At 45.9% G+C, this 13976-nt stretch overlaps 2 protein-coding genes across 4 annotated transcripts in view; one reads left to right on the top strand and one right to left on the bottom strand.

Moving 5' to 3' along the window:
- XPA (XPA, DNA damage recognition and repair factor) overlaps positions 1-13976 on the top strand; it is a 556316-nt gene that overhangs the window by 89450 nt on the left and 452890 nt on the right. The gene's annotated exons all lie outside the window — the stretch shown is intronic.
- Positions 92-13976, bottom strand: part of TMOD1 (tropomodulin 1) — an 85005-nt gene continuing 71120 nt past the window's right edge. For 2 of the 3 annotated variants that reach the window (XM_049896809.1, XM_049896810.1), the window contains exons 9-11: positions 8848-8992; positions 1703-1774; positions 92-934 (exon numbers count right to left, since the gene is read on the bottom strand). In XM_049896809.1, the coding sequence (XP_049752766.1) occupies positions 870-934; positions 1703-1774; positions 8848-8992 (282 nt within the window). In that variant the 3' untranslated portion in view covers positions 92-869. The remainder of the gene's footprint in view (positions 935-1702; positions 1775-8847; positions 8993-13976) is intronic. The other variant, XM_049896811.1, reaches the window with a different exon arrangement.

Here is a 13976-nt window from a genome sequence, read left to right as displayed (position 1 = left end):
TAGTGTTTTACGTCACATAAGCCATGCTCTGATTTCTCCTTTTTGCCCATTGTGCAATACAGAAAGGTGTTTTCAAGTATTTGGCTGTAGGTTTTCCCATCCATCATAAGGTTGGCATTTGGTAAGGAAAGTCTTTTCTGACTCCAGTATTAAATTGTAACTAAATGTCAGACGTTCATAAAGAACACTCAGGGAAGTGTTTGTTGCCTGGGATTGGTAAGGAAAGATGGTTTTCGAAACTTGAAATTTCACCACTGGCTTTTTCTGTCATTTCCTTACACCCAGCAAAACAATCTCCTGTTCTTTGATTCCTGGCAGAGCTCTGTGGCTTCAGTCTTTTTCTTGAGGGGAAATATTGTGTTCCTGATCCATTAAGCAACTCGGCAACTTTAATCTTGAATTAAAGAATTTTTTTTTAAAAAAGGGTTAATAAAAATATTTCTATTTGCTAAATAGCTAAGATCAAATTTGTAATAAAGTATTTTATAAGGCTTCTAGAATCCTGTGGAAGAGTGTGCTGTTTGTTCATGTGTTACACACCTGAAACACCGCATAGCAAGGCCACCGAAACTGGGCTCCTGGGGTTAAGTCAATGTAACTCCATCTTCAGTAAGATCTGCCGGTTTGAGGGTTTCTTAGTTTTAAAATAATAACTAGACTGAACTTCTGTGACTAAAGAAAAACTTCACATTAACCATATTTTATAAAAACTTCCACTACAACCACTAGTTAACCTAAAACCTTAGTGCATGAAGAACTGAACCACAAAAGGATTTTGTGCCGGCATTTTGCCTTCTGGTTTGCCCGGCAGAGCACAGATTATCGGTAGAACATGTCCAGTTCAAAGGCATGGTTTTCGCTTCCACGCACTAGATGCCACTCCTGCACTTGGGAATGATGGGCCCAGTCAAGTCTGCGAGCCTCCTCTTCCTCACTGCAAAGGAATGGAGATAAGAGGTAAGTGTTGCACTGAGAAAGCACTGTCAAGCCTTTCGATAATTTTTTTTTTTTAAAGCAAAAGACTTAAGTCTGTTGGTTTTAAAGGACAGTTATGTGTGAGTTGTGTAATGGCCCTCCAGTTTTCACTGTACACTAAGCCTGTGACAGTGTAAATTCATTTACAATGGTTGACCACACAAGTATAAAGCCCTTGACGCTCCTTTGCCTACAGAGGCCCCACAGTTGAAGATATTTACTCTGGTTTAGATAAGAGTTAAACTGGGTCTCTGTCTTAACAAGACCAGGGTCTTAACCTCATGAAACAGCTCCCCAGCTCCTTCTGGGTGCTTCTGCCCCCCTAAACAACAGTTTCCACCCTAAAGATTACACTGCAGTATCTGTCCCCATCTGTCCCCATGTTTAGTGTAGACATTTTCCCCAGGGCAGGACAATTATAAGCTCAAGTTAAATGCCATAAAGAGGAAAGCACTAGCCAGGAAGTTGCAGGCTGGAAACATAGCTTATAGAATGATGGGGGGAGGGGGGCATCTCCTTTGCTACAACAAGGGACAGTTCTGAAATGAATTACAGTGTCTGCAGATGGAGAACAAGCAACAAGCTAAATCAGCCACAAGAGGAAGGTCAAGGAAGTCTGAAGAGCCGGTAGGTGGCAGTCAAGGGGCCTGCTGGTGTGGCAGAGACAGGAAGCTATTGCTGAGAGGAAAAAAGTCTGTCTATATATAATTTTTTTTTTTTTATATACTTAGATGTCTTCCAGTTCCCGGGCTGAGGCGGTAGACCTGCGGCCACCAGATCGCAACAAGCTGCAACAGAGCTGTAACAAGAACCGAATCAGCTTGTGCATGACACTATAAGGCAGAGCCACTCAGGGATGGGGTGTCGTGGTCTGGAGCTGTTGCGGGAGGGATGGGGGGGTGGGGCCTGGGGTACACAGGTTGCCCAGTCCGACCTAGAGCTCAGTCTATGCCTGAGCTCTCCCCACCCCCACGCCGGGATGAAAAGAATAATTACTGCAACTCAGGGCCAGAAGTATCCTGGATAGAGGGCAGTGTCCATCCTAATTCTTGGAGATACCAATGTCTGAAGGAGCCCTGGCCGTGTGACAGTTAAGTGCTCTTCTGCTCACTGAAAGGTTGCTGGCTCAAACCCACCAGCAGCTCCACAAGAGAAAAGACCTAGAAATCTGCTCCCGTAAAGATTACAGGCTAGGCAACCCTAAGGGGCAGTTCGACTCTGTCACGAGATTGCTATAAATCCAAAATGGACGGCACCTAACATCAGAATTTCTGACAGCTTGGAATAAATGTGAAGGAACAAAAATCAACATCCAAAGAGCAGGAAGAGTTTGCCTAGAGTGACCAGAGAGTTTTTACAGGGACCAGACTCCTAGGCATCTGCTTGCCATGGCACTTCTTTCACACACTATACCTCAACTGAGCCCCTCCAGCAATTCTGGAATGCTGGTATTGTTATCATTCCCATTTTATGGATGAGGACAGTAAGGCAGAGAGGATAAATTTCTTGCTCAAAGCAATAAAGCCAGTACCAGAGGGAAACAAGGTTTGCGGCTCATCTGAGCCTCAGTCCAGTGCCTCCCCACAAGGCCCTGCCCTGCTACCTCCCCCAAGACAATTCTGCCTCCTCTCTGCAGGGTTCACACAACCACATTCTATCTGATTCTCACAGGGAGGATTAGCTGCTTTTCCCTGTAGAAGAGAAGAGACCCATGGTTCCTGGGAGCCAGCAGCAGAGCCAGGGCATCAGTCCCCCAACCTATGGTTCAGAGCACAGGATGGGACTCGATGATTCGTATCCCTCCACATGCCCTCTTTGTACACTAGGCTGGATTTACACAGAGTCCCCAGCACTGACTCCAGCAAGGAATGGAAGGGGAAAAGGGAAGGGCACCCATGTAGTAAGGTATTTTTTTCCGTTTTACTGCTGAAGAAAATTGAGGCCAAGAGAGGGCAAGCAATTTGCCCCTGGGCACGGTGGCTAAGTGGCAGATCTGTGTGCTGAACTCAGTTCTCCCAACACCTTCCTTCAGTTCAATCTGCTTTTTACTTTCTTTAGACTTCTCATTGCTTACCACTGCAACAGCTGGAGACCCGTCTGCTGTCAGAGCCAGAAGGACTCACGATGTCTGGACTGACATCCTCCATCCCATGCTTGAACCCCTCCACCACTTCCTGCCTGAACATCCCCATCATGTCTTCTGGAAGCCTTTTATATTCCTTTATATGTTCAACAGCATTTAATGAGTGCTGCTTTTTTTTTTTTTGTTACATGTGTAGGAGTCCCTGGGTGGTGTAAACACTTAACGTGCTTAGCTAGTAACCGAAAAGTTGGAGGTTTGAGTCCACCCAGAGGTATCTTATGGGGCAGTTCTACTCTGTCCTATAGGGCCGCTATGAGTATGAATCGACTTGACGGCAGTGGGTTTTGGTTGGGTTTAGGGGTATCTTGGAAGAAAGACCTAGCAATCTACTTCCGAAAAATCAGTCATTGAAAACTCTGTGGAGCACGGTTCTACTCTGATTCACATGGGGTCACCATGAGTCAGAGCTGACTTGATGACAACTGTTTATGGTTATGATTACATGCTAGGCACAGGAATCAGAAATAAAGATACAGCCTAGCAGGGGACCAAAATGTACAAACAAGAAGCTTGATAAAACATCACAAGGTCCCGTGGTAGATCTCTAGATCAGGTAGGAGGGGGACAATGAATGAAGTGGTCAGATCTTCTGAGGATGACTAGGGGTAACACAACAGCTAAACCTTAAATGCTGAAGAAGTAGAGGGAAGGCAAGTGGGGAGAGCACTGGGAGTAATGGCCCTCTAAAGGTGTGCTTTCACTTGGGTCACTGGGCTCTCAAGCTACCTGGAATGATTGGTCCCGTATGATATGGCAAGAGGACAGCTTGTCAGCAGGTGTCCAGAGGTGAGTCTGGCAGGGCCCAGGGTGTCCTGATTAAAAGCACAGGCTCTGGTGCCAGACTGTCAGTTCAATCCCAGTTCTGCCCACTTTCTTGAGTAACTTTACCTAGCTCTCAAGGCCTGTTTCCTTACTGTAAAATGGGGTGATAATAGCACCTACCTCACTGGGTTGTTGGGAGAATTAAATGAGTCAGTAATGTGGGAAGTGTTTAGAACAGTGCCTGGCACACACGAAGTACTACGATTATTAAGGGTCTTGTGAGCCATGTCAGGGTTTACCCTGAGAGCAATGGAAGCCCAGAATGGGTTCTAAGCTGAAGAATGAAGGTCAGTGGTTTGAACCCATCAGCCACTCTGAGGGAGAAAGATGAGGTACTCAGGGACGGATCACCCAATAAGCAAGGTTTGCACAGGCTTACTTGTGCTTACTTACTAATTTGTAGTGCACAATTTCACCTGTTTTTTCATAAGCACAATCCATGTGAAACTGTGCACTAGAGATTAGTAAATAAACACAATTAAGCCCTTGCATACCTTAGTTACTGGTTAATCCACCCCTGGGTGGCTGTCTGCTTCTGTAAGGTTACAGTCTTGGAAACCCTATGGGGCAGTACTACTCTGCCCTATAGAGTTGCTATGAGTTGGAATCCACTCAACAGCAACAGGCTGGGATGCTTCTTGGAAAGGTTGCCCTTGAAAATAAGGCAAAAGAGCGACTTTCCCAGGGAAGGGTGTTTTCTGCTTTTAAACACGTTACACCTCCTCCCCACCTTATGCCCCCCACCCCAACACACGACTGTCTAACTTGGAGGCTGCAATTCAGATTTCATTAAGTGGACAGCGCTTCAGCACCAGACTTCCGGAACCTGAGCACCCCTTGAGCCTGGCTCTGAGCTATAAATAGTGTGGAGACAGGAGTCACCTGAGGCATTGCTGTGGGGAAATGTAATTCAGGATTCACAGCCGGTTCCTCCCTGACACCCACTGTACCCTGGATCCCTGCTGCACAGGGTGGGAAGGACCCAAGAAGTGCCAGTCAGGACTGACCTCCAGGCTGGTTGTGGTCTGCAGAGGCACCAGCTGACCTGGTGGCCTTGGGGACCTCGCAGGCAGGCCAAGCCCCAGCACCCCAGAGCCCCAGCCTTGGGCCTAGAGCCAGCACGGGCTGGTCAGAGTGAGAAGGAAACGTGAGCAAGCTTTTTCCCTGGCCAATCTGGGAGCCCTGCTGCTGGCTATAGCTGTAGAGCACAGACACTGCTAACAATCACAGAGCTGGGGAGTGGCTGGCAGGAGGCTTTCATGATCAAAACATGCAGCTGGAAAACATGGAAGCCTGTCACATCCAAAGCAGGATGAAAGTACTGTGTTGGAAAGGAAGTCTGGACTTTCTTTTGCAAGAAGACACTAATGTACTGTCAGACTCCAAAGCATTTCTCTTGCAAAAATTAGCAGATGGCCACAAATTTGCTTTTAAAGCGAGAAATCCTACACCACTAACTAGCACTCTGAATGTTGCGTGTCATCATGTAGCAAGACTATTCTGCCCCCATTCCTTCTGTGGGAAACCCCAAGGGAGCAGCTGCACATAGTTCCCTGGGGTGGTGGTGGTTATGTGCCGTGGAGTTAATTCCAACGCTAGGAGTTGCTATGAGTCCCTGGGGTAACTCTCCTCCCCACCCCACCCCAAAAAAACCCATTGTCATCAAGGTCAATTCCAACTCATGCTGACGCCATGTGTTACAGAGTAGAACTGAACTCCATCGGGTTTTCAGGGCTGTGATCTTTCGGAAGCAGATCGCCAGGCCTTTCTTCCAAGGCACCTCTGAATGGCCTCGAACCAGGGCTCAAACCACTAACCTTTTGCTTAGCGGCCAAGTGCTTAACTGTTTGCGCCACCCAGAGGCCCATTTCTATCACCTGCCATCCCTCCTCAGGAAACTACCACAGTTTTCATTTCCTGCCTGCTTCTAGCACCAAATTCCTGAGGTTAGCATAAAGGCCCTTGGTTCACAGTCTCCCCACCTCCCACCAGCACCATTCCTTGTGAACACCCCATATACTTGTCTATTGACCTGCCTTTGCTCATGCTGTTCCCTCTGCTTGGAATGCCCTTCCCTTCCTTCTCTGTGAAGTTCCTATTTATCCTACAAGGTCTCACTCCCTATAATAGTTCCTCGAACCCACTTAGATCTATCTCTCCCATACTACATATTGGGTCCTACCACCTTGCCTTTGCTTGTGCTAGTACCCCTGCCAGGGATGCCTCCTGACCTCCCCCATCAGCCTATCTTTTCTTTTCAAGTCTGGCTACCCCTTATTCACCCTCCCAACCAGGATGTTTTGCTTAACTGGAATCTATCCTCATAAGTCATTTCCTCACTTTGGATACAGGTTATAAGCATTCTTGAATTTTTAGACATGTCTTTGAGTCTTCTCAAAGGAAGGCCATAAGGCTTCCTGAGTCAGAGGACTAACTAGCTTTTCTGCATCGTGTGCTACACCTTATATCACCCAGCACAGTCCTGGGCATACAAAAGTCACTCAATAAATGGTTGCTGTAGTTAACAACAGATGTGACCTGACTGAGCCACTGCCTAGAAACTCCCGTCCCCTGGCTTCAGTTTCTCCATGAGGAAATTGAATGGGATGAGCTCTTAGGTCCATTCCAGCTTTGGCATTCTAGGGTCCTACCAAGGCCTCCTTTGGAAGAAGTACAGCCAGCATGCTCCTTAGAAGCGAGGATGGTGAGACTTCATCTCACATACTTTGGACATGTTATCAGCAGGGACCAGTCCCTGGAGAAGGACATCATGCCTGGTAAACTAGAGCGTCAGTGAAAGAGAAGACGACCCTCAATGAGATGGATTGACATAGTGGCTGCAACAATGGGCTCAAACATAGCAACGATTGTGAGGATGGTGCAGGACATGGCAGTGTTTCATTCTGTTGTACATAGAGTCACTATGAGTTGGAATCAACTCGATGGCACCTAACAATAATGACCATGGCCTCCAAAGGTCCCTGGTGATGGGAAGTGGGGCTGAATTTTGGAATCACAGACTGTTATGACTAGGAGAGTCCTCAGTGGCTGTTTTGTCCAACCCCTAGTTGATTCTGGTATCCCCTCTCCAGTACCACTCATCTCTGGTCATCTAGAACCCCTGCCCCCAGAAAAAAGACCTCCAGATCATCATGCCATTGGAAGGCACAAGCTGGGTTAGCCCTGAGCTAGGCAAAGTGGGGGCACATAAAAAGTTTCATCTATGCTAGAAGAAAAAACGTGAGGCTATTGCATATCAGAATAAAAATCAAGACTTAAGTGTTGGTTCTGAAGTCGTAGCACAGCTGGGCCAACCATTTAGACTGCTGGCCCGCAACAATTCAGTTTAGCAGCTATCACCTCTGTTATCGATAATAATTAGGGCTTTTTAGTTATCCATGTTTGTTCTTATTTTATTTCAGATGAAGGCACTCCAGGTAAGCCAGGCACTGGGTGCTTTTTTTTTTCTAATGGGTTTTTCTAGACTTGCGACTCTAGAAAAAAAGTAGCATCTGGAGTGAACAATGAATGAATGGCCCCTGGACTGTGATATCCTTAAAAGCAAAAGCCTATTATCTTCAACTGTATATAAAAAAAAAAAATTTGATAAATGTTTGTTGAACTGAGGGACTCAATCTAATGTGTGCGTGAGTGCGAGTGTCTACCTCTGTGGTTGTGTATACACAAAGGTTCTGTGAGTTCCTACCTGCGTGTGCACACCTACACACCTCCAGTCTTCAAGGGCCTCCCCATGCTCACCTAGCCTGAGACTAATAATTAGGAAGCAACACCCCTGAACTCTGAGCTGTGCTTTAGTATTAAGCTCTTTGTGTTTTATTGAGGGTTGGAAACCAGAAAGAGCCATGTGTACGGCAGGTCTGAATTTGATGAAAAACTGGCTGAAAACAATGTCCTTTATAAAATATATTTACTTCATAATTTAGCTCCGGAAAAAACTCTGTTAAGAACCTCATGTGCTTCCTTCTCTCCGGTAATAAGACTAATGTAACTTGGTTTGTCTTCCTTTTGCCTTGGTGCCATGAAACTTGGGGCTAAATACAATGATCAATCATGTTGACAATATTCGAACTGCTCCTTGTCCTGGTTTTTATTTTTCTCTTGTTTTCTGATAGTCTCATCAGACATACTTCCTTTATTATAAACTATATCAAGTTCTTTTTAGCTGCCAGCAGGATACACATAATACTCGTGAGAGCTTGTGTACGATTGCCATTCTGGAAGTCAATGGATAATTGATCAACCTTTTCATTCAACTGATTTGCTTACCTAATTGACATATACTCATAAGCAAGCCTGTGACATTTTCTTCAGATTAAATGAATGTAATCTGCTTTTACCTTACTTTTGAAGATGACTTTTCAACTTTTACCTTAAAAGCAATGTCAAGTCTCCTAGGCTTGGGGCTTTGGTTGTAACGCTGGTGACTTTGGGATTGGGGCAAGAGATTGTCTGACAAGGAGAGGACTCTTCAGAGTTTAGAGAAGAGACTCAGAAGAAGAAAAGATTTATAGGTAAGACTTGTATACTCCGAGTTTCATCGCGTTCAGCCAACATGCTGAGCGTGAGCTCTGGGCCCAGCCCTGCATGGAGCCGAGCCATGACAGGGGGAGGACTCAGCCTCAGCCCTGGCACTTAGGGAGCTCACGGTCTAGGGGAGGGGACAAAGCACAAATGCAGTGATAGAAAACAAGGAAGACACGATCAACAGAAAAACTGGGGGCTAGGCACATGGAGAGGACTCCCCTTGCAGAGGGTATCGGTGGGCTTTCCCCTGGCACATCTGGCATAGGTGGGGGAGTGGAGGCAGGTGGGCAGGTGGGGGAGTGGAGGCAGGTGGGCAGGTGGGGGAGTGGAGGCAGGTGGGCAGGGAGTGAGTTTCCACTCACCAAGGTCGTTGTTGTTCATCATTGCATTGGACGCCCGCAGCCGGGGCCCCTGCTGGGTAAAGTGGTAGCCAAATTTGAGAAGTGTCGCGTTTTTTTCCAACATGCTCACGATCTCCATTTCCACTTTGTTGCCCAGGGGCTGGCTCTTTGGTCAAGAAAAAAACAATAATCACCATTCATTCTCTTTGTACAGTACCTAAGCCACCTCGACACACCGAAACCCTGAGTGGTGGGCAAGGAAAGATTTTAATCTCCTCTCCAAGAGCAAGGAGATGGGAGGTTAGAGAAGTTGAAGGGTCACACAGCCAGAGTGACTAAGCAGGGGTTCAAACCCAGCTCTTTCCACAGCCTCACCACAACTTCTCTTTGAGCAGGTGTCCAGGTAGGAACTCCACCACAGGAGAACCCTAGACTATTTGAGCAGGGAGAACCTTCAAATCACCTACACTGGGGAGATTTAGAAGACCCTGCTGCCTGGTCTGCACCCCATACCAACTGAATCAGAATCTCTGGGGGTGACACTTAGGCCATCATAGTTCTTAAAACTCCTCAGGTGATTCCAAGATGCAGCCAAGTATGAGAACAAGTGAGCTAGTTGTGATTGGTAAAATGTGTATCAAACTTGGCTAGGCCATGATTCCCAGTATTGTGTGGTTGTCATTTTGTAATCTGATGTGATTTTCCTATGTGTTGTAAACTTCTATGATTTTAATGAGGCAGGATTAGAGGTAGTTATGTTAATGAGACAGGACGCAATCTACAGGATTAGGTTGTATCTTGAGTCAATCTCTTGAGATATAAAAGAGGGAGTGAAGCAGAGAGGAGAGGGACCTCATATAACCAAGAAAGAAGGGCCAGGAGTGGAATGTATCCTTTAAATCCAGGGTCCCTGTGCTCAGAAGCTCTTAGACTCGGGGAAGATTGATGACAAGGACCTTCACCCAGAACTGACAGAGAGAGAGAAAGCCTTCTCCAGGAGCTGGTACCCTGAATTTGGACTTCTAGCCTCCTAAACTGTGAGAGAATAAATTTCTCTTTGTTAAAGCTATCCACTTGTGGTGTTTCTGTTATAGAAGCACTAGATAACTAAAACACTAGTCTAATCTCTTCCATTTACCTCATAACTAATTGAGGCACAGAGAGGGAAAAGGATTTGTCAAAGATCACACAGTAAGTTGGGAATGCCAGAGTTTGCCTCCTAAAGCCCCATTCCAATCATTTAGCCCCCTGCCCCCAAATTTATACTGATCATGTGACAAAGATTAAAAAAGCAAAAACATGACAATACACAGTGTTGACAAGAATATGATGAGGATGTTCGTCACAGTCTTGTATATAACAGTGGGGGAAAATGAGAAATAAACATTCATCAAGAGGGAGTTACTCCAATAAATGATGGCTTAGCCTGATAATAGAACATGGGCTGTAAAATAATGATGCAAATCTTTAGTCGCCGGCCTGGAAAGATGGCCATAAAATGATACTGAATGGGGAAAAAATCTAGGTCACAAAACAGGTTATATTTGTGTAAAGTTACCTATATTTTCCATATCTGGAGGTAGGCTGATAATGGTGGGATTTTGGAGAGCTTTTATTTTCTCCTTTATATTATTGTACTATTTGAATTACCATATATAGTAAAATAACTAAAAAATAATTTTGAAAAAAGGCTTTAAAAGACACAGAAAGCAAGGACTTCCACTAAGTAGAGTGTAAAAACCCAGATGTTATACAATAACAGATGTTAAACAAATACAAGAAGACTCTGAAAAGTGCAGAGAAGAAGTAAGACCAGTGAGGTTCCTCAGGCCCCAAGGAACAACACAGCGGTGAGTTACTGGGTTTTCTTTTGGCCTCATAAATCCCAGACTTGGAGTTGAAGAAGCTGCCAGCCCACAAATGCCAATGACACGGACAAAAAAAAAAAATCCAACAAAAGCCTGCTTGCTCTAGCCAAAGGACCAGATAAGGGACTACCTAGAATGAACACAAAACTGTCAAAAACTGGAAGCTACCCAGATGTCCTTCACTGGATGAGTGGCCCTCTGCCTAGCCCTCCATAGCTTAGCCCTTGCCTTCCTTTCCCTTCTCATTCCTTACTCAACCTGTCTACCTCTGGTGGTCTGGTACTTGGTGCAGTCAGGTATGCTCTCCTGCCTCCTTGCCTTAGCTCAAGCACTTTCCTCCATAAGGACAACGCTTACACTTCTATGTTCATGTATCCCTACTGGTTTAATACACATTGGAAACGCTCTACCTGCCCCCCTCCCCCAAAGCCTCTTCCATGATCCCTGCCCTGGGACATCATCTCTCCCCATTCTCCACTAGACTGGCCCAGCACAGTCTATCTAAATTGTTTGGGTCACTTGCCTTTGTAGCTGTCTCTCCAACTAGACCTGTGTTGTCCAGTACAGGACACTAGCCACACGTGACTATTTAAACTTAAATAATTAAAATTAAATAACATTTAAAACTCAATTCCTCAGTTGCACTAGCCACCTTTCAAATGCCCAGTAGCCACATGTGGCTAGTGGCTACCATATTGGTTTGCACAGATATAGGACATTTCCATCACCACAGAAAGTTCTGTTGTATGACACTGCTCTAGGCTGTGAGCCTCTGCATACGAAGTACACAGTACCTAATAGCACTTAGCCCAGGTTTGTAGAACAGAACTAAAGGGAGGAAATAGAAACATCCTTGTTGTTCAGCAGCAAGGGACGGTTAGAGGATACATTAGGCCACCATCTAAAAGGACAAGTATGGAACTACAGTTAAGACTCTTGACTGAGAACTGTTCCCAGGCATTCTGAGTTCACCAGAGCTCAGCTGAGTTCAGACGGGGCTGAGAAAGCTGACCACAGCAGGCTGAGAGATGCTAGTGACATTCTACCAGCCCATCTGGCAGGGCTCCTAAAAGTACTGGGGAGAGCTCAGGCCTGTCTTTGGTGGACTCAGCAAGGCCTTTGGCACTGGCCGGCTTGGCCTGGCAGACGATGAAGTGACCATAGGAGGCCCCAAGAAGGAACTGGCAGCTCCCCTCTCCCTGTCCACCCCACCTCATTTAGCAGGAAGCCTGGCCTCTTCCTGAGGTCACCTGGGGGGGAAAGCTCTGCTAGCACTCAGGCAGGGCTAGTCTCAGAAAGCACTGGTCTCCCTCAGCAGAGGGGCTGCCAGGTCTCCCAATTATTTTTCGAATACTTATTTAGTCCTTACTGTGTGCAGGCAATGTCTTGAGCACTTTTCATAAGCTAACTCATTTTCTCCTTGCTATAAACCTATGAAATATGTACTATTCATATAATTTTCATTTTGTAGATGAGGAAAGTGAAGCACAGACATATTAAGGAATTTTTCCTACATCACAGAGTGAGTCAGTTGCAGAACAAGGATTCGAATACAGGCAGTTTGCTCCAGAGCCTGTGCCGGTTCCCACCTCACTGGATTGCCTGGGAGAGAGCTCAGAAGGCAGATGGAGTGCTGGGGAGAGACGTTACAGGCAGGCAGATTTTTGGCTCAGCATGCAGGATTGCTATCTAACCATTAGAAGTATCTGCACCCTGAAGGAGCTGCCTCGTAAGTTAGTAAGTTGCCTGTCCCTGGAGGTGTGCAAGACAGGGAAGACCACCTCTGGTGAGGGCCTCTCTAGATGTCACCATGAACGGGGAAGGCTTAGGCTCCACGACCTTTAAGGCCCCTGGGGCCTACTTTCTGTAAGTGTATGAAGAGCTTGCTTGGATAGCATAAAACAAATCAAGAAGGCATCCTCAACAGTGGGTGAGAAGTAGTGAGGATCCCTTTGAAGAGAGACCAAGTAGCTGGCCAGGCCAGGACTGGCAGCAGGAGTTTCTGGGCAGCAGGGCCAGGGAGACGGTGGTCAGGGGAGAACACTTGCCCCCCCTTCAGATTTGCTACATAAATACCTTGTGAAGAAATATGGCTTCATTATTAAAAATTCAAATAATACAAAAGCAGGTGAAGTAAAAAGGAAGAGTCTCCCTTCACACAGTTTATCCCTAGTCCCATCCCCTTTTCACAGAAGTAACCACCATGCCAGTGGCTGTGTCCTTCCAGATTTTTTCTACGCATGGTTGTACAGAAATATTCAGGGTTGGGTTTTTTCGTTTGTTTTGTTATTATTTTTTCGTGCTTTTTCTTCTTAAAATGGATACATACTATTCTTATTATTCTGCAACTTGCCTTTTTCATTTAGTATTTTCTGGAGACCTTGCTAAGTCAGGACATATGGAACTACCTCATTCCTTTTCACTGCTTCATGGTATGGCCTGGCATAGATGGATATTTAGGTGGCTTCTGTTTTTTCCTATTACAAACTTGACAGTGGAGAGAATGAGTTGCCATTTGGGTAAATATAGAGATGTGGAATTGCTGGGTTGAAAGATGGGCACATTTTTAACTAAAATAAAAAATGAGTTGCCATCAATTCTGACTCATGGTGACCCCTTATGTGTCAGAGTAGAACTGTGCTCCACAGGGTTTTTGATGGCTGATTTTTTTGCAAGTAGATCACCAGGCCTTTTTTGTAAGGCACTTCTGAGTGGATGCAAACCTTCAACCTTTAAGTTAGCAGCCGAGCATGTTAACCATTTGCACCAGCTAAACCCACTGCCATGGAGTCGGTTCCAACTCACAGCAGCACTGTAGGATGGGGTAGAACTGCCTCATAGGGTTTCCAAGGCTGTCTTTACAAAAGCAGAATGCCATATCTTTCCCCTGTGGGAGTGGCTGGTGGGTTCAAACCACAGGACTTTTGGTTGGCAGCCTAGTGCTTTAACCACTGCGCTACCAGGGCTCCTTTTGTACCACCTAAGGATTCCTTGGAGCCTGGTGGCACAGTGGTTAAGTGCTATGGTTGCTAACCAAAAGGTCAGCAGCTCCAGGAAACCCTGTTGGGCAGTTCTACTCTGTCCTAGAGGGTCGTTATGAGACAGCAAATAGTAATGGCTAAATTGCCCTTCCGAAAGGACGCAACCATTGGCATGCCCTTCAGCAGTGTGTGACAGTGCTGTTTCCCTGCACCTTTACCTCGACTGATATTACCAATCTGATGTGGGAAATGATCGGATTTGCTATTTAACAAAACAAACATCCAATAACTCATGTGGAAT

The sequence above is a fragment of the Elephas maximus genome, chromosome 9 (assembly GCF_024166365.1).
Source record: "Elephas maximus indicus isolate mEleMax1 chromosome 9, mEleMax1 primary haplotype, whole genome shotgun sequence".
NCBI lineage: Eukaryota > Metazoa > Chordata > Mammalia > Proboscidea > Elephantidae > Elephas > Elephas maximus.
The sequence above is the reverse complement of the archived record's forward strand: the minus strand, read 5'-3'. Positions and strand labels throughout refer to the sequence as shown.